The sequence below is a fragment of the Tamandua tetradactyla genome, chromosome 25 (assembly GCF_023851605.1).
Source record: "Tamandua tetradactyla isolate mTamTet1 chromosome 25, mTamTet1.pri, whole genome shotgun sequence".
NCBI lineage: Eukaryota > Metazoa > Chordata > Mammalia > Pilosa > Myrmecophagidae > Tamandua > Tamandua tetradactyla.
This window is the reverse complement of record NC_135351.1, coordinates 7,631,447-7,656,670: the sequence shown is the minus strand read 5'-3', so window position 1 is coordinate 7,656,670 and position 25,224 is coordinate 7,631,447. Positions and strand designations below refer to the sequence as shown.

Sequence of the window (25,224 nt, the reverse complement as noted above, 5' to 3'; positions counted from 1 at the left end):
AATGTTCTATGGGTTGAATTATGTCCCCCAAAAAAGAAACTAACCCCTGGTTTGTGACTATGATATTATTTGGAAATAGGATCTTTGACTACATAGTTAATTAAAATGAGGCCAAAACGGATTAGGGTGAGTCCTAATCAAATAACACTGGTGTCCTCACAAGAGGAAAATATGGACACCAGTATACTGAAAGACAGAGGCAGAAACTGGAGTTCTGTTGCCAAGGATTGCCACTAACAGAAGCCGTAGAGGGGCATGAAACAGATGCTTCCCTATACACTTCAGAGGGAGCACAGCCCTTTCAAAACCTTGAATTGAGACTTTCAGCCTCCAAAACAGTGAGACAATAAATTTGTGCTATTTTAAGCCACCAAGTTTGGGGTAATTTTTTATGGCAGCCCAAGGAAATTAAGATATAACCGTATCAGAACACAGGTCAAAAATAAATTCTTGCTTTTCTTATCCAGTCCTCTACTGCTCTCAAGAAGGATGGACCCTCATAACTTCTTATATCTATCATCTTGTATAACTCTTGTAACTATCATCTTGTATAACACATTGCACTTGGGAAGTATTCAATAAAAGCTGAATGAATGAACGAGAAAAAGGGCTTCGGAATGTTCACCTGAAAGTATGAGAGTTGATGTGCAAGGTCCCTTTCAATTTCATCATTCTATAAGGATGAAATACAAATAAAAGTAATGAGGAAATAAAGATTTAAAGATCCATGCATGGAGTAAAATAACATCTAAATGATAATATCAGAAGTTGCTATTCTATACAAGATTTTCTTTACACATTTTGATATTTCAACTTAAGGACAGTAAACTGCCATTATGCTGTCTATTACATTTGAAGAAATTTCACAAAGCATTAAGTGCTCATTGACAATACTAATTTTAATGCAAGGTAATATATGATTTTACATAGGTGGTTAAAGTATTAACTATGGATAGTAAATATAAGGAAAGTTTTATATTCTGAGGCCTAAGTGACAGTAAAGTAGGGAGTACCCCCTAGTTTAGATTCACTTATCTGTGAAATTTCTTGGCCCAAAATAGAATGGACACATGAACAAGGTCCATTCACAGCTTCTGGCGCAATTCCACTTTCAACCTCAAATAGTGCTATTATTAAAAAGAGTCAGGGTGCATCAGTGGTTCAGTGGTAGAAGGCTCACCTTCCAAGTGGGAGACCCGGGTTCAATTTCTGGACTATGCACCCAAAAAAAAATTCATCTCTGCAATAGCAATGTGCAAAAAACAAGATTTAGCTTTCTTATGTGATTTTTTTTATTAGTCTTTCAAGAAAATGACATCCAACATTCCGGTAAATCATTTCAAACAAAATAATAAAATGTTTTTGGAAAACTTAGCTTAGAATTAGTTGGTAAACTATAGCTTTCTTCACTGATGACTGCTCAACCATTCACTGCACTAACAAATAATTAGACTACTCAAGCAAACTATTTAAATTTTACCCATTTATTTGGAAAGTTTTATTTGATTACAACAAAGCTAAAAGTCATCTAAATAAACTGATTAAACTGCTTGAAAACTACTAGGCATGAATAATTGTAGAAAGTTAACAATTAGGCCAAATTCATCTTCTAGATGAACGCAAAATAGAGTAAAATAATGCAATACTCAGTATTTGTAAAAAAGCAAAATTATTTTCAGTTTTTTTCCTTCTCACTTTGATAAGTTTTCTCTGTCAGTAACTTGCATTAACACTGTATTTTTCCAGGTATTTTTCTTAGCCTTGAATATAGCTTACGAAATATCAAAACGGAAAACACAAAATATTAAAAGCCTCTTCAATAAATCCCAGGCAAGATTTACCCAATAACCTGACCAACCCGCAAGAATGACAAAAGTCCTGCTATTCAGTTTTAAAAAAATCCATTTTAAGATACGTGGATGCATGAGAAAGAAATCAGACAGGAGGATTAAAAGCATTTTACTAAAAGCATTTTCTCTTCAATTCCTTTTTGTTAAGTGTCATTGCAATAAGACGAGTAAGTATACCTGGATGCACCGACAGCCTGTTGCAAGTAGACTAAGGTATTGGTAGAGTCAGAGAAATATTTTCTGCCCTTAAAATTCCTGGAAATAGGAGCTTGCTTTGATACGGAACAAATGTCCACAATTTGGGTGCTGAGTAATAGTTTCAAATCTAGAAGAGATAAGAACATAGCCATAGCTCGGTGGTTGAAAAAAGACGCGTGTCAATGCGCCCTTGTTTGTTTTTACGCATGAAGTTACTCCTCCCAGTGTTTTGGGACAGGAAGCTGTGATTGTTCCTAACGTTGATCATATGCAGGAAGACTCAGAATAAGTGAGGTGTTCTGCAACACCATTTCCAGAACTCGCTCAGGCTTCCCTGCACCCAGTCCCACGCTCAAGAATCAGGAAGAGCAACTTTATCCACCACTTCTAAAGACGTTATTCAGAAAAGCTGAAGTCTTATGACAAAGGCCACTGAAGAAAACTTTTCCACGAAAAGCTTCAGGTAAAACTTGCTCGGCTTCTGGCCTTGGGTCTGAAATGATTCCAGGAATCCCTAAAACCCTAAAGGTCCCCAATCAGTCGCCCAAATTTTGAGTTCAGGCCTCCCGCCGTTTTATGCATTTATTAAATTACAAAACTCTGAGGGATTCAAAAGCAAAAACTTGAGAGCCTAAAATATGAAGCTAAAACGGGAATATCCACGACCAGGTGCTAACTCCCTCCCAAACCAACCGCCAGCGTTGCGTCCCCAAGCTGCAGTGAGGCCGGCACTCACCCACCGCTCGCCCCGGAAAACCCGGATCTGGGGGAGGTCAGAGTCAGAAGCGCAGCAGGCCTATTCGCTCGTAGCGAGAAGGGACTTAACGCACCCAGTTCAGAGCCGCTCCTGCACGCAGGGCGCGGCCATTTTGACAAAATGTGGGCCCTACGCCGGAGGCACCTTAGCCTGTCGCCCTAAGCAGAGCCGGAGCGAAACGGAGCCCCCAGCCCGTGCCCTCCGAGCCCCCCGAGCCCTGTCCCTGCACGCGACGAGTGCCCCACGGCCCAGGCCCGCAGACAGGCCTCGGCGGAAACGCAGATCCCAGAAACAGCCCCGAGCACCGCCATTCAGGCAGCGCCGAGGGCGGCCGTGGCCAACGGGGCGGGGCATCGACGGCCGGGGGCGGCGCTTTCCCAAGAGCGGGCGTTTGGCTGGGGGTAAGACGTCGGAGGCAGGGGGCGGGGCTTCGGAGGCAGGGGGCGGGGCGCCGGGGCGTGCTTGGTAACCCAGGCAACGCACTCCGGGGTTGTCTTAGGTAGCTCCGGGACTCACCGAAGTTCCTCCGCGCGATGCGTCCCCAGAAAAAAACGTCTCCTCCGCGACTCGGGGCGGTCAGCTAAAAGGCATCCTGGTCGATGCTCGCCCTCACGGCCTAGCCTCCACCCGCGGTTATCAAGAAGGCGGCTGGGTGCGGGCGGCCCCCCCAAAGGCCGCCCGTCCCGCCTTCGCAGCCCTAGACCTTTTTCCAACCTGGTTGTCCTGGAGCTCCGTCCGCCGCCCCACCCGGCCGCGCCCCTTAGCTGCCCCGGCCCTGCCTGCGGCCTTCCTCGGGAGGGCACGGGCCTCCTGGGCGCCTTCAGAGATTGGCAAGGCCGTCGCGCTCTGCAGACGCAGCCTGAGGCCCGCCGCCCGCCAGCGAAAACAACGCGCTCTATTTCATTTCCTTCGTGGGTTTGTTTTTTGTTTTGTTTTGTTTTGTTTTGCAAAGGCGGAAATTTGGTGGTTTGCGGTAGACGCGGGACTTCTACGAAGAGGACCCGTTTACTTTTTTTTCCGCCCCCCTGTCCAAAATGGCAGCCTCCAGTCGTGCACAGGTTTTAGATCTTTACCGGGCGATGCTGCGAGAAAGCAAGCATTTCAGCGCCTACAATTACAGGTGACCCGACGGGCGGAGCTGCGGGGACCGGGATGGGGCTGGGAGGGGCCGGGAGGGGCCGGGGGTTCCCAGGAATGTCCGGGGTGCATGGAACCCATGTGCCGGCGTCCTCAGGACAATCGCGGGAAGGGTCCCTCAGCCGAGGAGTGTGCCCCTTAAGACCTCGGGGTGAGTAGCAGTGGGTTTGCCCTTCCTTATCAGCGGGATGATGTCCAAGTCTTGTGACATTGTGCTCTCGGGGCACAGTTAGTGTTCCTTTTCTGCCATGAAAACGATGAACGTGGAAGCTGTAAGCGACAGACTGAAGACCAGGTTTCTTAATGTATAGAACTTTTCATAGAAGTTGAACAGTTGACAGTGGAAGTTACCGGCCGGTGGGACAGATCCATAAAGATGAAGGCTCGCGTTGGCCATCCCTTTTCTTTCCTAGATGTCTTAATTAGCTCTTTCAGCTGCGTGAACGAAATTCGTTTTCGTTAGGATATTGGTGAGGGCAAGGAGTAAAGGTGAGGAAGCTAATATATCAGTATCTGTAAGGGAAACAGAGTTCTCACCAGCTTGTAGAAGCAGAAACATTAGTTTATCCTGACGACAGCAGACCTGAATACAGCTTAGAAAACCTAAGCAGCATGAGAATGTGATTCTTAATCTAGTAACCGATCCTTAATGTTGCACACTCACTCCTTCAAGGTTTACCCTATTCTGTTTGTATGCTCGCAAGTCCCTTTTTCTTACACTTTGTGTATATCTATCTTTTCTCTACCTTAGAGCCTCAGCTTCTCATGTTTTCTGGCTCCTCATAACTTCTAGCCAATCATTAATGCTATATAAATGTAGAGATTCTCTCAGAGTCTGAATCATATTCCCAAGAGGAAGAATCTGATAGGACCAGCTCATCTCTTTAAACCAGGCCTCCTTTTAGGTGACTGCCCAGCCTCTGGATTCCCTGTCATAGGAGCTGATGCTTGCCCCTACCTGTAATTGTTAGATCTAGTACAACATCACTTAGTAGGCAGAAACACTTAAGCCTCTCAAACAGTGACTCTCTCTAAATGTTAGAAACCTGCATAGAAAGGGTACTCCTCCTGTAAACTTGAGAACAACATCTTGGACATGAGGTCATAGTCACCCAGTCAAGTGGTTAAAAGAAACTTTCATATGGCAGGTGTTAGTTTCCTAGCTGCTAGCACTAATAGCATACAATGTGTTGGCTTAACAACAGGAATTTGTTGCCCCATGATGTGGAGGTTAAGAGAGAAATTCAGGAATCAACAGGGCACTTTCTACACAGAGACTGACATTCTAGGGCTGGCTGCCAGTAATCCTTGGTCCTTGCCTTTTCTATGGCAGTGCGTATGGGCAGCATCTTCTTTCTCTTCTGGGTTCCATTCACTTCTGGCTGCTCCCCATGGCTCCCTTTTCCATGTCCAATTTCCTTTACTTAAAAGGAATTCAGCCCTATTAGATTAAGGCTCACCCTCCCTCAATATGAGCACATGTTAACTGATGGTATCTTCAAAGGTCTTCTTTACAAATAGGTTCACACCCACAGGCCACAGACCCAAACATGCCTTTCTGGGGGAACATGAGTCAGTCCCCAACAGAGAACATGGTTTTATTCAACGACTTTGGCTTTGGAAGGTAAAGGCTATGAACACTAGACATACTGATGGAAATTTTAACAAAAATTAAACACAACACCATGACTATCAAGGAAATCACTAAGTATGCATGTGAAAAAGTAGAAACCAGTCATTCTGGCCACAGTCTGGAAGAAGATATTTTGTCATCTAAATAGATTCAGAATAAACAAGGACTGGAAATCAGTTCACGGTTCACACACTGTGATAGAAGCCCTGGAAGAGTGTATAACCTTGACCTTTCTCCCAGCCTCACTGTAGTTCAGGTTTCTTGTTCATAAAATTAGGCTGTTGAACTAAATAATCTCTAATGACCCTTCCATTTCTAAAATTCCATTTGGAAATGATTTATGAGCCCACTGGTGAAATCAACAGATAAGTCTAGGTTTGTCCAAGTGAATTAATGCCAAGTCCACAGTGGGAAGCTGCAAGGTCTTTGAAGGCTATATCTAGTAGGCAGAAAATTGAAAAAAGAATTTTAGTGGGAGCAACTATAAGCTAATAAACATTTAGGAAAAAGTTCAAATTATGCTTCAAGGATATGCCTTTGAGCTAGGTTTATTATTCAGATATAAATGTACTGTCCAAAAGAATCTATTAATCATTTTATACTTTTATACTTTTTATACAAATTTTATACTTTTTCCTGAAATCATGACCCTAAGACCTGAGATTCTTACTAGGATCATGTCCTAAAATAAACCTATTATAAAATACATCCTTCTTTTGTATTAAGGTCATATTTTGCAGATTTCAAGGATATCCCTTTCTCCCCTCTCTAGTATTAGCAGCTATTTGTTACTGATGGCAAATTAATAATAATAACATCCATTGACCACTCGTGTATGTGTTATTTTATATGCTTTATATTTGTATTAGTTTCCTAGATACTAAAACAGATCCCACACAATAGGTTAATTTGAAAACAGGAATTTGTTGGCTTTACTATCAGGGCCTTAGAAGGCTGCTTTCTTCCAGGGTCAGCAGTCCAAGGGCTCCTTGGCTTTTCTGTCACATAGCAATACACATTGGTGGCGTCTTCTTTCTCTCCTGGATTCTGTTTGCTTCCAACTTCTGGCTACTTCCAGTGCCTTTTCTTTCTATAGACTTCTCTATGAGGCGGCCATTAAAAGGACTAAACCTATCCAGATTCATTTGGGCCACACCGTAACTAAAGTAACCTCATCAGAAGGTCCTATTTACAATGTGTTCACACCCACTGGAGTGGATTAAGATTAAAAGCATGTTTTTCTGGGGTACCTAACTCCCCCACTACAGCATCTCTTAATGCAGTTATTTTTGACAGCAGTCCTGTGAGGTGGGTACTATTTTTATGGCCCATTGAGGAAACTGAGGCACAAAGAGGTCAAGTAACCTCTCAGAGGTCACACTACTGGAAAGTGGCAAAGCCTCTTAGAATTATAGTTCCTGGATAAGCAATCAAAAGCAAACTAGTGGGCAGGCAAAGGTGGCACAGAGTTCTCACCTGCCATGCCGGAGACCCAGATTTGATTCCCGGTGCCTGCCCAAGTGAAAAAAAAGCAAATTAGTGCAAATTTTGAAATCACCTTAAAACTGCAATGCTGAAAGTGTAATAACTGCAGTGATGAAATTAAAATTTTGGAATTCTCTTGTAGCGTATATACTACATAGATATATGCATTGAGTTTGAGTTTTAATAACAGAGGCCCTGTTTATCTCCCTAGTCTCCTTCCCAATCAGTCCCACACATGTATCCTGTGCACCTTCATAATTATTTGCAGTTTCTCAGATATTACATGCTCTCTTGGGCCTCCATTCCTCTACAAGTACTGTTCTTGTTATTTGGCATGCCCTTTATCACCCTTGTCTAGAGTTTCTTCTCCTCCATTAAGACTCAACCTAATCATGACGTTCCTCTGGACAAAGCTTTCCTGATTGTCCCTGTAACCAAATAGATTTTGTTCCTCCGTATTCTTTTACTTCACTATTTCCGTATGTTAAGGTTTCTTTGTTAAGTACTTTATCAGGCCCTGGGGTCAAATATAAGAGGTTTGGACTCAGCAGAGCCTCTCCCATCAATGACCTTACAGACCTGTACAGGACATAGGGTATAAAACCAAGGCAACTTCCTATGAGATAGTATCAGGTCAAAAGCGCAAAGCAGCATGGTGTGCTCAGATAACTATAAACAGTTTAATATTGCTGGAGAGTTCAGTGTGACCTGGAGAACGACAAAGGATGGGACTAAGAAGGTAGGAGAGAGCTAGATGTTTGAGAGCCTTCCAGGCCATGCTAAGGAAGTTAAAAAGCGTTAAGTGGCAGCTCTGAAGAGTTTTGAGCCATAAAAGAGCATCGCCAAAAATGTGTTTTAGATAGATCACTGCTGCAGCAATGTAGAAGATAATTTTGAGAGCCTAGAGGCTAGGATACCAAATAGGAGTTGATTACAACAGTGCAAAGAAGAGATTAAGGCCCTACTGAGGGCACAGTGACGGATAAAAAAAAACAAAACATATTTGATAAATAATTAGTAAAATTGCCAGAACTTTGTGAATGTCAACAAAGTGTACATTTCCCCTGAGACACCCAACAGAGGTAGCTAACTACAGGAGTCTAAAGTTCAGGGGCTTCATGCCTAAAAATCATCAGCAGTGGACTAGTCATCGCCACTCACTGACTGTGTGACCCTGGACAAGTATTGACCTCTCAGTTCTGCAGTTTCTGAATCTGTAAAAAAAATGGGGGTAATAAAGGTATCAGTCTCATAGAGTGGTGAGGTATAAATGAATTAATATATGTCAAGTGCTTAGAATAGTGCCTGGCACAGAGTAGGCACTCAATAAATGTTAGGTGTTCTAAGTGGAATTAAAACCTTGGAGATACTAGAAGAAATCTCCAAGAAGAGTACTTAGGTCAGTGGTTGTCACAGCTGGAATGGGGAATTCTGGCATCAAGTGGGTAGAGGATTTTGATGCTGGTAAACATCTACAATGCCCTGCCCCTGCCCAAACAAAAAATTACCTGACCCAAAATGTCAATAGTGCTAAGGTTGAGAAGTTCTGCTTTATCATTAGAAGGGTAGTGGGCTAAGAATGTGATTCTAGAGGGCACCAAAATTGAAAGAGTTGGCCAACGAAGGAGCTCCTAAAGGAGGCTGAGAATGAGAATGTGGTTCTTAAACTTTTTGGGCTCAGGAAGTAAGAAAAATGACAGAGTTTGCCATTTTTTGCAAATCTTTTTAATGTTTGACTTAATAGACAAAGGTGAGAGTCTTAAATTTGTTTCTTCCTACACTGTGTTGCTATATCACACAACATGTAACCTCTGGGAAACTCCACTGTATTCATGAGAGAATGAGAGTGTAAAAGACATGTCATCTTGGTATTATGAAAATATTTTTGCCTCATGACCCTTACTTTAATAACTACTGGTCTGAGAAGTGGGAAAAGAACAAGCAAAGGGACAAATGTCACAAAAGTCAGGAGCGTCCTATGCTTTAGAAAGGTGGATGTCGTCAGCACAGTAACTTGCCTTAGCAGATTTTAGTAAACAAAAAGGGCATGTGGTGCCTGAATTTGGCAATATAAAGATCTGATGACCTTTCTCAGAGCAGTTACAGTGAAATGTTGGAGATTGTAGAGGAATGAGAAGGGACTTGAAAGTGAGTGAGCTAACATCGTGAGTGTAGACCACTATCCTCACTTCAAAAATTCTGGTTAGGAAAATATGGGAGTGGGGATAGCTGTTGGAGCGAGATCCCACAAGAGGTGAAAAGTGGTTGTGTTCAAGAACACAGATGGTGGGATAGCCTTTGGACAGAAGGAGGGACATTGCGTTTTCCATCAGTGGAGTGAAGGAAGTAGAGATAAGTTGGAAAATAAGTAAAGGGGGTGGAAAGTTGAGGTGATTATGCCATGCCTGACAACCAGTTTCTGGATGGAGTGGATACTATGGAAGTACCTCATCGTGAAGGTTTTTCTGACCCTGACATAGGCAGTCGCAATTGATGGTTTACTTGTTTCTCTGCTATTTGCTCCCCGATGGCAGAAATTCTGCCTTATCTCTGTATTCCTAGTGCTTAACACAAAATCTATCTAGTACATACTTGTAAATATTTGTTGTTAAAGGGCAAGAGTGAATTGTATTCAGAGGTCATTTTTATCAATCTATAGATTAAAAAATACATTACTGTAAAACATGAGAAAAGGCAAAAAAAAAAAAATGCCAAATTGCTTACCAAATTGAGTGTCAGATCTCTTCAGTTCTTCATCAAATATTTTTATCTTTATTATACTTAATACACACTAAATGGTGTGCTAGGAACTGCACATGCAAACGAGCCTGCCCTTAAGGGGTAAGTACCATAAGAAATTTATCAGTGAAATATATAGGTGTAAAGGCTGTACAGAGGAGCTAGCTAGCCTCTAAGTGCCACCACTAGGAGTTCTTCTGACTGCAAGCCATAGGAAACTCTTAGGCAGTGACTTAATAGGGGGCTTATTCTTCTCACATAGTAAATGTCTCGAGTCTAGCTGCTAGAGTTGATGTAGATGATGTCAAGGTACCTTATTGAGACTTTATTTTCCTCTCATGCTTATGTCTGATGGTTGCAAATGGCTATTGAAGCTTCAGATTTCCTCTGCTTATTCAAGGCAGGAAGAAGAAAGGGCAACACCAACCAGGAAAGGGTCAAATTACTAGCAGACTTCTGCTTCTGTCTCACTGGCCAGAAGTTTGTTATAGTCTCACCACTAGTTGGAAGAGAGGCAGGAAAATTAGGATAGAGCTCTCTCTCCTAGCATCTCTTGTGGGCAAAGGCAAAGCGAAAAGAATCAGGAATGATTCCTGCGTTAGCCTACAGAGAGTGTCTGCCACAGATAAGAACCTGTGGACATGGGGTGGAGCACCCCAGGCAAAGACATTAAGTAAAGCATTAGGGAAGCGCAGTTCAAGGAGCAGGTCGAAGCAGATGTAGGTAATTGTGCCTGAAGCCTTGGATGCCACCTAGCTCATGGATGACTTTAAGGCTGGGGTAAAACAGATTGTGATAAATAGATCTGAAAGAAAGGTGAGGCGTGCATAGAGAGAATAAGTAGCTAGAAAGCCGCCCAGCTCCCATTGTGGTACTTTTCCCACAACTCTGATCTGCCTCTCTAGTAAAAGACCTCTCTTAAATATAAACTTCCGACAACCCATGCAACTTCTGAATCGGCCTTCAAAAGTGTTAGAAACAGCAACCCAAAGAGAATTATTTTCAGTTTCTCTTATTTCAGCTGAAGTAACTAACCAGGCTCTCTAGTCTCATGAATGGTGAAATTACTGACTATAAAAAAAATCAAGACTCTACTTACTCCCTACCACACAGTTGAAGGAAACATTCTCAAAATCTACAAGTGTTTCAAGTCCTAATGAAGGAAGTTCAGGTTTAGTCTAGTCTCTTTTTAAAGTCAGCTGGAACTCTTTAATAAATGACCAGCTGCCCTCCAGACTGAATGCAAGCCAAGGGCTTAGAACCGTGAGCTCCTTTTCTCTTACAGTTGCAAAGTTCTGCCATGTTTAGTGATAATGATTTTGAAAAATAAACATTGTACGTTAACTTAGAGAAGAAAACATTTAATATATTTGACCTGAGAAAAGTTCAGCAGTCTAAATTGAGGGGGGAAAGCAAGGACAGGGCAGCCCTCTCACGCAGAGGCCTTCCCGTTTCTGTATCCATCATTGCAAACCTTTTTACGTTGACTACATCATTTGCCCCATATGCCTCTGACCAAGAATGCTAACATGAATAGTCACAAACCTAATGTGAATGTCGTTAGCACACAGCATCTTTCACACTCTAAGGCAGGACAGCTACCCTGACGGCCTTCATGCCAAGTATTCTTCTATAGGACAATAAATTGACAAATCAGTTTGTCCATAGTATTTCTTGAAAACCCATGATATTACTGCTGTAAAGTCTGGGAGTAGATGGAATACAAATTCAAAATGGCACTGCTGTTCTTAAGATTGTGGTCTGGTTGAGCGTGTGAAATGTACAAACATGGACACCTCAAGAAACAAAAGAAACATGCAAATTGAAGTGGTACCGCAGCACTGGAGATTTTAGAATAGAGTGGGGTTGAAAAGACAAATTTTCATAATGATGTTTTGGTTGACACATAATAAATTATGTAACTAGCCTTGAGAAGATTATATCAGGACTTTGAGCCTGACCTCTGTTTTTCAGTCTTTCTTATATATGCCTTGTCTCACTTATGTATGCAACAGTGTTACCACCTCAGTGTTACCACCTCAGCATTGCTAGCTCAAGTTAGTTCTTCTGACACTCATGCAGTGTGGCAGAAGCTCTTTTATTTCTTTCTCATGAGAAAGGGCACTCACAGGAACAAGTGGTCAGCGAGTGCAAAGCATGAGTGCATGCAGGCTCCTTTTGTCTCAGTCTCTAACACAAAGGAGTCCCTCTCCTTGTTCGCCATTGACTGGCTACTTAGGAGTTACAATCTAGTCTCGGAAAGGAGTCAATTAAAAAGTGAGTTTTCTACACCTTATTATCATAATTATTCATTTGTGTTTGACCAACCACAGGTGAAGGTATATTGAGTCCTTCGTTTGTGTATTTAGCTGCCCTTAGACAGGACCAATCAAGTAAGCCTCATACCTGGCCAATCATTGTTGAAGGTATGTTGAGTCCTTTGTTATCATACGTTGTTGGGGGAGGTGGGGGGGATGTAGGCCAGGTTAGAACGTACAGGCTTAAATCACTTCTTTATTTGAGTGGAAGAAGTCTACCATCCCTTACACTTAGAAACTTAAAATCTTAAACAGAGCCTTCATTTTAATAAATGTAACTTCAGTCTCCCCACTGGGAAAATTTACTCTCAGAGTAGAGCCCATCTTTGACCAGAAGTAGCTGATATATGGGAAATTCCATCCTGTTGTTATTTTTCACTGTTTATCCTTTGAGTGAATTCGTAGCCACACAGGCATATCACCAGGGACGTTTACCATATTAGTGAGCATCAGATACTGCTTTTTGCCTGCTGGCTTTCTTTACAAAACTATTAATTTTTTCCCTGGTGTAAAAAAAAGATCAGATTTACCTCTTTTTAAAAGTCTTGAGAGAGTGCTTTTAATACTTATGTATCTTATGAAATATTGAAGAAACCATGGAATTCTCTTTTAGGCAGCCAGGTAAAATTTTGGCTCACTATGCAATGGTGAACAAATCAGACCCCTCTGAAAACTGTTTTAACATTTTCATCACAGAATATGCAAGAGCACAGCGAAAGTAGGGAAGAATAAAAGAGAAAAAGACTGCTTTGTTAAATGTTGTAAGTTCTTCTCAAGTTATTTTAACTTGTTCAGAATTTATACTGCTAGGCTCACAGATAGCCTGTGGCACTTTGTCAGAAAAAACTGTTGTCATCTGACCCATTCCACAATGGCCCGTGGGCGACCAGAGGCAGTCATGAATTCATGTGTGCCTAAAAACACTTTCCTAGACTTGTGAAAGATTGATCATTCATTATCACTGAATATGCTTGGTTTCCGAAAGGACTTTTTTTCGCTTTTCTCTTACCGTGGCAAAGTTCTGCCATGTTTAGTGATAATGATTTTGAAAAATAAATATTATAAATTAACTTAGAGAAGAAAACACTTAAGATATTTGACCTGAGAAAAGTTCAGCAGTCTAAATTGGGGGGTGGGGGGTGGGGGTGGGAATTAAGTATTTTTTATTCTAGAAAGTAGAGGGAAATATTTTTTTTTTAATTATTAGATCTAAGAGTCATTGCTGATTTATTTATTTATTTATTTTCACTGAGGTAGTCCTAAATTTTATTGGGACATAGGAACAAGAGAAGATTCCTTCCTGATGGTGGCCAGTTGGGCAATGGAAGTTCATAGTCCCCAAATTGGGCAGGGGGAGTGCAAGGGCTTATAAGGGTTTAGGACAAGGATGTGAAGAACAGAGTTTCAGCATGGTCTCCTGCTGATAACAAACAGGAATTGTTATCAACAGATCAAGGGAGGGGAGTTTCAACATATTCTTTACAATACCATTTGTATATTCTTTCCCCCCTCAGGAGGTTTGATTCCTGTCATGTTGACAGCTACATGCAATGACCTCTCGATAAGGAGGGAAATGCTCTTAATATAGAGGGGAATCCCAGGCCCTGTATCCTCATAGTCCACCCACACACAGCAGACTATGTTGACCATAGGACAGATGTTGCATCCATATTCCACAACAACAGTATAAAAGACAGCAAAACACTAAGAATAGGAGTCCCACACACAGAGATAACAACCCTACAAAGAGATTCCACCATGGCCAAGAAAGGGAATTATACTCCCAGTTACTAGGAGTATACAGTAAAGAGTTATATAAGGTAGCGGGAACATAGGGCTGTCCCCATGTACAATGTTCTGTAAATGAGAAGAATTCTTTATTATATTTTCTGATGCGCTGAATTCTGCCAGGCCAGCAGGGTATTCTGTGCAATCCAATTCTTGGGGGTCACAGTCCAAGGAAGGCTGGTAGTGCCTGAAGATGGCAAGACTCTGCAGACTCAACAATGAATTAGATCAATTGTGGGCATGGGTTATCAATGAAGCCCATTGTAGGGCAGTGTTTGCTAGAGCACTGTGGGTGAAAAGAAAGATTCTTATGGAGAGCAGTAAGGAGTAATGCCTGCTGATGTAACAATATACATGCTAGAGTTCCATTGGTTAATAGTAACCAGGCAGAGGAGCTTTTATGGGGAGGTTTCAATACCAGATATTCTCCCCCTGCAAATTTTTGAGAGGTATTCATCTCGACCTTAATTGTTGGTCTAGGCTTAAGAAACCACATAATTATACATAAGGTTCCCTTGGGAATAGGAGGCCCCAGATTGGTAATAAAACTTTTAACAGGCATTTTTTGTGTCATTTTACGATATTTGGGTGACTCCTATTTCCCATAAGATTAAGACTCCCAACCAGCATGGGCATACACCAGCACTAAAGCTAAAGGACTTCATTTCCGCCTGTTTGTATGGTCTGAGGTATAGGCAACAACACATTATTATCATTCCCCCTTTTAGCCAAAAAGCTGTTGGCCCTTTCATTTATATTCTCAAAGCCTGCATTGGTCCTACCCTTAGTGTTTCAATAGGAGCTGGGGCTGCACCTGCAGCATTGCATTCAAGTGAGTTAAGGTCTGATAGTTTTTTTTTTCAATGGGCAGGCACAGGTCTGATAGTTTTTTAGTCCACTGTTGCAAGGAACTTTTATCATCTTTTAGCCGTTCCTTTAACGAACTGTTCATCCTTTCAATAAGGCCTGCACCTGTGGGATTATGCAGCAGATGGAATGTCCACATGATGTCCTGATCCATGGCCCAGGATTGGGTATCTGCTTAGTGAAAGGGGTCCCGGCATCACTTTGTGGGCACTCTATACAGAGCTTTCACTGTCTCCAAACATCTGATGGTGGCTCATATGTTAGCCTTCACCACCAGGAAGCTAACAGCCATCCTCCAGCCATGTCCACAGCAGTAAAAACATACCTCGCCCCACCAGAATTTGTGACTAGCTGTGTGTTTCATCTGGTGTGTTTACGTGGTCGATGTAGGGGGCACAAAGGATACTCTCTAGTGATGTCCGCTGGCTACTGGCGTGTGATTGGCAGCTAGAGTTCTTGTTGGCAGACATCCCAGATGTCTTTCCACAATTTTTGTCCCCAGAGGGAGCAACTTATGACTGTCCATTGTTCCTGCTTCCATGTTGCCATCCAGCAGCCAGCTATCGGTACAGATAGCATGTCCCCTGACTCATGCACTATTACTATCCATGCTGCTCTTAACTCAGCCCATTGCTTTGCATACTGCCAGTCTCCCACCCTAGAGTGTTTGTGCTGGGTTGTAGTGCCACAGCTGTTCACTAGTGGACCCATCAGTATACCAAGCGGACTTGGAATGGTACCTGTTCCTTATATAGCAAGTATTCAGCAGCTATTTCAGGTGCAGCGACTTTAGCTATAGAATCTTCTAGATAGGACACTCATCCAAGAATCTTGTGCATTTCTGCACTCAAGGGCTGGTATTGAAACTGCTGTGCTGTAGCAGGTAGGCTTTCCATTTGGTCAGCATGCTCAGTTGGGCACTGCCAGAGCATGGCTTAGAATCCTTATCAGTTATCTATCCCTGAATAGGGGTGGCTGTTTTCTTTGCATCAGTCCCTCTACTTGCAATAAGACATTATATGTAGCACACAGTTGTTTTTCCAGAGTGCTTTATCTCAATTCTGCTTTTCATACTTGTGACCAAAAGCCAAGGGACACACTCCTTTAGAATGTTGCCTCTGCCACACACCCCACCCAAAGCCAGTGTCAGTGCTGGGTATGTCCAATTTACAGGATGAGTCTGGCTCTATAACCCACCCCTACCCCCCCAGTGCTTGTGCCTGGGCTGTCACCCTGTTTGTCTTTTCAGAAGCAAACTGCTAAAGGTCTTCCCATTTCCAAGTAAAACCTTTTCTAATTAGTATGTACAAAGGTTTTAACATTTGGTCAAAGTGAAGAACAAAAGGTTTCTAATACCCAACAACCCCAAGTAAGCCATCCGTTATATTGACTTGCGCTGCATGGGAAAGCATTGAATCTTATCAGTTACTGCAGAAGGAATAATTTGGGTCTTATCCAACCATAAAACACCTAAGAATTTGACAGGGCAGCCAAGACATTGCAGTTTGTCCGGATTAATTGCCCTGTGTGAACTCTCAAGGTGAGATAACAGAGCCTGAGGCTTCTAGTTAAACAGGAGAAGTTTCTTTGCAGATGGCAGCCTGTTGGGAAATGGAACTTAATGCTCAACCATTGCTGATTTATTAACTTTAATTTGTGAGAGTTTCCAAATTCCACTTACTATATTTATGCTTCACCTTTGCTCCTAAAGCATTTTAAAAACTTAAAAAAAAATGCATATCATACAAGAAGATAATTGTTATAATTTAAAAATAATAAGGAAATCAGTGCAAAGAAAAAATAAAAGTAGAGACTATAAGGAAATGAGGAGAAAAGTTAGACCTCAAAATGCAATTATAAGTAAGTAGGATTTCCTTAATCTAAAATATCTTTAAATTATTGTATGATGCAGTAGGGTAATACTAATTTTTTTCCCTCACCGGGAATCCAACCTGGGCTTCCAGCACGTCAAGCGAGAACTCTGCTACTGCACCACCATTGCCCACCCAGTGCTATTTTTTTTTAGCAGTTTGAAAACTGCTGTGAAGAGCATAGAAAATCAACTGCCTCTTAATGATTCGCATCAATAGCCACATGCATACTTTATTGTGGATAAAAGGTTTTTATGTCATATTACTTCTCCTCTGTGCCCCGTTCTTATGCTCTGAATCCCACTTCTTCAAGTAGTAGGTTTTTACATATGCTCTAGCAGTTATTTTTCCTAATTAACTGGTACCTAGCCAATTTGGAAGAATTCCTACCATCAGAAACAGAATTAAGCAAAAGTAGATAAATTTCATGAACAAAGCTGTGAGTTTCTGTTCTTAACAAAGTTCAGCTAAGTACTGTCAATCCTCTTGGCTGTTGTCTCCAGTGGTATGAGAAAGAGGTGAATAGCAGCATTCATCTGATCTCTACCTCCCCTATTTGTAGAAGGAAATTTAACATTCCAAGCTCAAGACATACTAATGGCGTTACTGTGACATCTTGATTATCTATGTGACTTCATAGCAACTCTTTATTAGAATTCTACTTGACAATGTAATAGTTCCCTTAACTCAAATACATTCAAGTAAAAAGAAACAACTCTCAGAAATGATCCTTCATGACAAATAAAAGAGAAACAGAAGTCACAGTGACATGATGCTAGAACTTCCCCATCATTTTCTGTCCTGAAATTGTGAACTAGTATGCCTTGTTTATTATTTTCTTTACTATGAATGTGTTTCATAAATGAGGCATTCTTGATTTAGAAGGATTTCTGGCCTTTGAATCAAGAAATCTTGGTTGAAATTTGAGCTGCACAAGCTATTTGCTGTGTGACTAGTGTCAATCACTGATTGTCTTGTACATTATCTATAAATCAAGAAAACTAGAATTTCCTTATAAGACTTTAAGCATTAAATAAAATCTTTTCAAAACTTAAGTGTTTAGCATATCATAGATGCTCCAAAATCATTTCTCTGTATCAACAGACATGATAAAATAACAGTCACAGTAACATCGATACTCTGTAGTTCTCATATACTGGTAGTTCAGCTGCCCAGTTAGCAGTCATTTAACCAACTCATGTAAAATTTTGAACAGTATTCCATGCCAGATATTGATTAGTGGTCCAAAGAACTCTATCACTAATATGTACTTTCAATATGATGAGGTCTGTACTTTCGTTCAGCAGATATCTCGGGCACATGCCATGTGCTAGTCTCATCATTCTTATTTTTTTTTTTTGTTAATTAAAGAAAAAAAAATTAACACAATATTTAGAAATCATTCCATTCTACATATGCAATCAGTAATTCTTATCATCACATAGATGCATGATCATCATTTCTTAATACATTTGCATCGATTTAGGAAAAGAACTAGCAAAACAACAGAAAAAGATATAGAATGTTAATATAGAGAAAAAAAGAAAAATAATAATAGTAAAAAAAAGACACAAACAAACAAACAAACACACAAACAAAAAAAAAACCTATAGCTCAGATGCAGCTTCATTCAGTGTTTTAACATGATTACTTTACAATTAGGTATTATTGTGCTGTCCATTTTTGAGTTTTTGTATCTAGTCCTGTTACACAGTCTGTATCCCTTCAGCTCCAATTACCCATTATCTTACCCTGTTTCTAACTCCTGCTGGTCTCTGTTACCAATGACATATTCCAAGTTTATTCTCGAATGTCAGTTAACATCAGTGGGACCACACAGTATTTGTCCTTTAGTTTTTGGCTAGACTCACTCAGCATAATGTTCTGTAGGTCCATCCATGTTATTACATGCTTCATAAGTTTATTCTGTCTTAAAGCTGCATAATATTCCATCGTATGTATATACCACAGTTTGTTTAGCCACTCTTCTGTTGATGGACATTTTGGCTGTTTCCATCTCTTTGCAATTGTAAATAACACTGCTATAAACATTGGTGTGCAAATGTCCGTTTGTGTCTTTGCCCTTAAGTCCTTTGAGTAGATACCTAGCAATGGTATTGCTGGGTCGTATGGAAATTCTATATTCAGTTTTTTGAGGAACCGCCAAACTGCCTTCCACAGTGGTTGCACCATTTGACATTCCCACTAACAGTGGATAAGTGTGCCTCTTTCTCCGCATCCTCTCCAGCACTTGTCATTTTCTGTTTTGTTGATAATGGCCATTCTGGTGGGTGTGAGATGATATCTCATTGTGGATTTGATTTGCATTTCTCTAATGGCCAGGGACATTGAGCATCTCTTCATGTGCCTTTTGGCCATTTGTATTTCCTCTTCTGAGAGGTGTCTGTTCAAGTCTTTTTCCCATTTTGTAATTGGGTTGGCTGTCTTTTTGTTGTTGAGTTGGACAATCTCTTTATAAATTCTGGATACTAGGCCTTTATCTGATATGTCATTTCCAAATATTGTCTCCCATTGTGTAGGCTGTCTTTCTACTTTCTTGATGAAGTTCTTTGATGTACAAAAGTGTTTAATTTGTACACTTAAAATTTAAGCTCCCATTTATTTATTTCCTTCTTCAGTGCTCTTGCTTTACATTTAAGGTCCATAAAACCGCCTCCAATTGTAAGTTTCATAAGATATCTCCCTACATTTTCCTCTAACTGTTTTATGGTCTTAGACCTAATGTTTAGATCTTTGGTCCATTTTGAGTTAACTTTTGTATAGAGTGTGAGATACGGGTCTTCTTTCATTCTTTTGCATATGGATATCCAGTTCTCTAGGCACCATTTATTGAAGAGACTGCTCTGTCCCAGGTGAGTTGGCTTGACTGCCTTATCAAAGATCAAATGTCCATAGATGAGAGGGTCTATATCTGAGCCCTCTATTCGATTCCGTTGGTCGATGTATCTGTCTTTATGCCAATACCATGCTGTTTTGACCACTGTGCCTTCATAATATGCCTTAAAGTCCGGCAGCGTGAGACCTCCAGCTTCATTTTTTTCCCTCAAGATACTTTTAGCAATTCGGGGCACCCTGCCTTTCCATATAAATTTGCTTATTGGTTTTTCTATTTCTGAAAAATAAGTTCTTGGGATTTTGATTGGTATTGCGTTGAATCTGTAAATCAATTTAGGTAGGACTGACATCTTAACTATATTTAGTCTTCCAATCCATGAACACGGTATGCCCTTCCATCTATTTAGGTCTTCTGTGATTTCTTTTAGCAGTTTTTTGTAGTTTTCTTTGTATAGGTTTTTTGTCTCTTTAGTTAAATTTATTCCTAGGTATTTTATTCTTTTAGTTGCAATTGTAAATGGGATTCGTTTCTTGATTTCCCCCTCAGCTTGTTCATTACTAGTGTATAGAAACGCTACAGATTTTTGAATGTTGATCTTGTAACCTGCTACTTTGCTGTACTCATTTATTAGCTCTAGTAGTTTTGTTGTGGATTTTTCCGGGTTTTCGACGTATAGTATCATATCGTCTGCAAACAGTGATTGTTTTACTTCTTCCTTTCCAATTTTGATGCCTTGTATTTCTTTTTCTTGTCTAATTGCTCTGGCTAGAACCTCCAACACGATGTTGAATAATAGTGGTGATAATGGACATCCTTGTCTTGTTCCTGATCTTAGGGGCAAAGTTTTCAATTTTTCCCCATTGAGGATGATATTAGCTGTGGGTTTCTCATATATTCCCTCTATCATTTTAAGGAAGTTCCCTTGTATTCCTATTTTTTGAAGTGTTTTCAACAGGAAAGGATGTTGAATCTTGTCAAATGCCTTCTCTGCATCAATTGAGATGATCATGTGATTTTTCTGCTTTGATTTGTTGACATAGTGTATTACATTAATTGATTTTCTTATGTTGAACCATCCTTGCATACCTGGGATGAATCCTACTTGGTCATGATGTATAATTCTTTTAATGTGTTGTTGGATACGATTTGCTAGAATTTTGTTGAGGATTTTTGCATCTATATTCATTAGAGAGATTGGTCTGTAGTTTTCTTTTTTTGTAATATCTTTGCCTGGTTTTGGTATGAGGGTGATATTGGCTTCATAGAATGAATTAGGTAGCTTTCCCTCACTTGATTTTTTTGAAGAGTTTGAGGAGAATTGGTACTAATTCTTTCTGGAATGTTTGATAGAATTCACATGTGAAGCCGTCTGGTCCTGGACTTTTCTTTTTAGGAAGCTTTTGAATGACTGATTCAATTACTTTACTTGTGATTGGTTTGTTGAGGTCATCTATTTCTTCTTGAGTCAAAGTTGGTTGTTCATGTCTTTCCAGGAACCCGTCCATTTCATCTAAATTGTTGTATTTATTAGTGTAAAATTGTTCAGAGTATCCTGTTATTACCTCCTTTATTTCTGTGAGGTCAATGGTTATGTCTCCTCTTCCATTTCTGATCTTATTTATTTGAATCCTCTCTCTTCTTCTTTTTGTCAATCTTGCTAAGGGCCCATCAGTCTTATTGATTTTCTCATAGAACCAACTTCTGGTCTTATTGATTTTCTCTATTGTTTTCATGTTTTCAATTTCATTTATTTCTGCTCTAATCTTTGTTATTTCTTTCCTTTTGCTTGCTTTGGGGTTAGTTTGCTGTTCTTTCTCCAGTTCTTCCAAGTGGACAGTTAATTCCTGCATTTTTGCCTTTTCTTCTTTTCTGATATAGGCATTTAGGGCAATAAATTTCCTTCTTAGCACTGCCTTTGCTGCGTCCCATAGGTTTTGATATGTTGTGTTTTCATTTTCATTCGCCTCGAGGTATTTACTAATTTCTCTTGCAATTTCTTCTTTGACCCACTCGTTGTTTAAGAGTGTGTTGTTGAGCCTCCACGTATTTGTGAATTTTCTGGCACTCTGCCTATTATTGATTTCCAACTTCATTCCTTTATGATCCGAGAAAGTGTTGTGTATGATTTCAATCTTTTTAAATTTGTTAAGACTTGCTTTGTGACCCAGGATATGGTCTATCTTTGAGAATGATCCATGAGCACTTGAGAAAAAGGTGTATCCTGCTGTTGTGGGATGTAATGTCCTATAAATGTCTGTTAAGTCTAGCTCATTTATAGTAATATTCAGATTCTCTATTTCTTTATTGATCCTCTGTCTAGATGTTCTGTGCATTGATGAGAGTGGTGAATTGAAGTCTCCAACTATTATGGTATATGTGTCTATTTCCCTTTTCAGTGTTTGCAGTGTATTCCTCACGTATTCTGGGGAATTCTGGTTTGGTGCATAAATATTTATGATTGTTATGTCTTCTTGTTTAATTGTTCCTTTTATTAGTAGATAGTGTCCTTCTTTGTCTCTTTTAACTGTTTTACATTTGAAGTCTAATTTGTTGGATATTAGTATAGCTACTCCTGCTCTTTTCTGGTTGTTATTTGCACGAAATATCTTTTCCCAACCTTTCACTTTCAACCTATGTTTATCTTTGGGTCTAAGATGTGTTTCCTGTAGACAGCATATAGAAGGATCCTGTTTTTTAATCCATTCTGCCAGTCTATGTCTTTTGATTGGGGAATTCAGTCCATTAACATTTAGTGTTATTACTGTTTGGATAATATTTTCCTCTACCATTTTGCCTTTTGTATTATATATATCATATCTGATTTTCCTTCTTTCTACACTCTTCTCCATACCTCTCTCTTCTGTCTTTTTGTATCTGACTCTAGTGCTCCCTTTAGTATTTCTTGCAGAGCTGGTCTCTTGGTCACAAATTCTCTCAGTGACTTTTTGTCTGAGAATGTTTTAATTTCTCCCTCATTTTTGAAGGACAATTTTGCTGGATATAGGAGTCTTGGTTGGCAGTTTTTCTCTTTTAGTAATTTAAATATATCATCCCACTGTCTTCTAGCTTCCATGGTTTCTGCTGAGAAATCTACACATAGTCTTATTGGGTTTCCCTTGTATGTGATGGATTGTTTTTCTCTTGCTGCTTTCAAGATCCTCTCTTTCTCTTTGACCTCTGACATTCTAACTAGTAAGTGTCTTGGAGAACGCCTATTTGGGTCTGTTCTCTTTGGGGTGCGCTGCACTTCTTGGATCTGTAATTTTAGGTCCTTCATAAGAGTTGGGAAATTTTCAGTGATAATTTCTTCCATTAGTTTTTCTCCTCCTTTTCCCTTCTCTTCTCCTTCTGGGACATCCATAACACGTATATTTGTGCGGTTCATATTGTCCTTCAGTTCCCTGATCCCCTGTTCAAATTTTTCCATTCTTTTCCCTATAGTTTCTGTTTCTTTTTGGAATTCAGATGTTCCATCCTCCAAATCACTAATTCTATCTTCTGTCTTCTTAAATCTATCAATGTAGGTATCCATTGTTTTTTCCACCTTTTCTACTTTGTCCTTCACTTCCATAAGTTCTGTGATCTGTTTTTTCAGTTTTTCTATTTCTTCTTTTTGTTCAGCCCATGTCTTCTTCATGTCGTCCCTCAATTTATCGATTTGGTTTTTGAAGAGGTTTTCCATTTCTGTTCGTATATTCAGCATTAGTTGTCTCAGCTCCTGTATCCCATTTGAACTATTGGTTTGTTCCTTTGACTGGGCCATATCTTCAATTTTCTGAGCGTGATCTGTTATCTTATGCTGGCGTCTGGGCATTTAATCAGATTTCCCTGGGTGTGAGACCCAGCAGGTTGAAAGATTTTTCTGTGAAATCTCTGGGCTCTGTTTTTCTTATCCTGTCCAGTAGGTGGTGCTCGTGGTGCTCATCTGTCTGCGGGTCCCACCAGTAAAAGGTGCTGTGGCTCCTTTAACTTTGGGAAACTCTCGCTGTAGTGGGGGGTTGCCAGCCGAAGCGGCTTGAGGGAGTGCCAATCCGAATCTCCCAGCCGGCCCCGGTATCCACGCGCTGGGAGGGTCACTGGCCTCCGTGGCTTGGGGGAGCGCCTGTCCAAATTTCCCAGCCGGCCCGGGGCGCCAAGCGTGGCGGGCTCATCATTCTTTGCTGGGAATACAGAGAAAGACAAAACATGACCTTGGCCCAAAAGGAGCTGTATTCGCTGGCATAGGCTAATATATTCACTGAAAATTTTACAATATGGTGGCAGTGTACAGATAAAGAAATGACCAAGGTGTTATGGGAACAGACAGGTGGGACAACGTAACTGTCCCTAATAAGGGGATTTGGGGGGTGGGGGCGGATAAAAAAGCGTGGCTGATCTAGATTGTAAAGGTTTAGTAGGGATTAGCTGGTGAAAGGAGGTAGGGGCAGAGGGCACAGAAGCAAAGAAACAGTGTAGTTGGTGTTGGATGTAAGGAGCTACCAGCAGTTTGGTGTTGCTGGTGGAGATGTAATGTAAGCAGATAATAATGGAGAGATGGGGGACCATGGACCACAGAGAGCCTTGTGTGTCACACACACTCAGGTCCTGGAACATGGTCCTGGGTCAAGTGTCTTAAGTAGATTTCAGATATACCTTTTAGCTGGGTCACTCCTAATGGATAAGAGACTAACAACTTGAAGGCCAGGTAGGAGGTAACTTCATTCGTTCAGTTTAGTGTTAATGTAATGGGGAAAATGATAGGAGTGATGGAGACATGGAGTGATGAAGAGAGGGAAACTGGTAAAAAGAACTAGCTAGTCTTGGTAATTGAATTGGAGAGAAGAATGAATTGAGGATAATTCTTAGTTTAGGAGAATAGAATTGGGATAAGAAAACTCATTGCCATGAGACATCAGATCTAGGTAGCAGCACCTCCTCGGCATGAGGAAAATGTTTTCTGGGAGTGTCTTTGTGTACCATGATAGAGCTTTACGAGAGGCATCTGATATTTCAGGTGCACATTTGTTTTTCTATTTTGTTTTTTGTTTGTTTTTTTTTTTTTGGCTTGGGCAGGCACCAGGAATTGAACCCGGGTCTTCCAACATGGCAGGTGAGAACTCTGCCACTGAGCCACCATTGCCCACCCATCAGGTGCACATATTTTAAGCATCTGTTTGGATAAGTATAAATTTAATTTGCTTATCTAACTGTTCTTTCTACAGTTATTATAGATATTTTATATACTAATGTTATTAAGCTTCCTATTAATGTTCATCCATGGTTGATTAGTTCATTGTATCTATTCTCAAAGTGATTATTTGTTATATTTAGTGGATGGTGGCTATCGTCATTAGTTTTCATTAATGCATCTTTATAGCCTTCTATTTATCCTCTTGTTCATGGGATAATTTTTTGAGTGGTATTAAATCCCTCTTTGATCTAGTTTATGCAAAGTTACTTATATAACCAATTCATTATAATTATGTTTATTATTCCATAGTATAACTACTCATTTAATTAATGTCTTCATACATTTCTTTCTGCCCATATACATTTTGAGAATAAGTACAAATTTGTTATGTAATTATCCCTCCCCCACATCTGAGCCCTAGGAGTATTGTTGTTTTAACCAGAAATCACTTCTACAGGCAGAAGCATCTCTTAACTAAAGTCCCCCTTGCCTTTGACTAACCAAAAAGCTAAAATTAATAAGAATATAGTTCCTTACAGCCAGATTGGAGGCAG

The 25,224-nt window shown here is 40.4% G+C and overlaps 2 protein-coding genes across 8 annotated transcripts in view; one reads left to right on the top strand and one right to left on the bottom strand.

The window, feature by feature from the left end:
- Positions 1–3,598, bottom strand: part of FARS2 (phenylalanyl-tRNA synthetase 2, mitochondrial) — a 611,740-nt gene extending 608,142 nt beyond the window's left edge. Inside the window, exon 1 of one of the 5 annotated variants that reach the window (XM_077143769.1) lies at positions 3,322–3,598. The gene's annotated coding sequence lies outside the window, so the exon portion shown is untranslated. Of the gene's footprint in view, positions 1–2,784; positions 3,149–3,321 lie in introns of those variants that run through there. The other 4 variants (XM_077143770.1, XM_077143768.1, XM_077143773.1 and 1 more) reach the window with 4 other exon arrangements.
- The window catches only part of LYRM4 (LYR motif containing 4), a 183,568-nt gene continuing 161,597 nt past the window's right edge, over positions 3,254–25,224 (top strand). For all 3 annotated transcript variants that reach the window (XM_077143776.1, XM_077143775.1, XM_077143777.1), the window contains exon 1: positions 3,254–3,925. In XM_077143776.1, the coding sequence (XP_076999891.1) occupies positions 3,840–3,925 (86 nt within the window). In that variant the 5' untranslated portion in view covers positions 3,254–3,839. The remainder of the gene's footprint in view (positions 3,926–25,224) is intronic.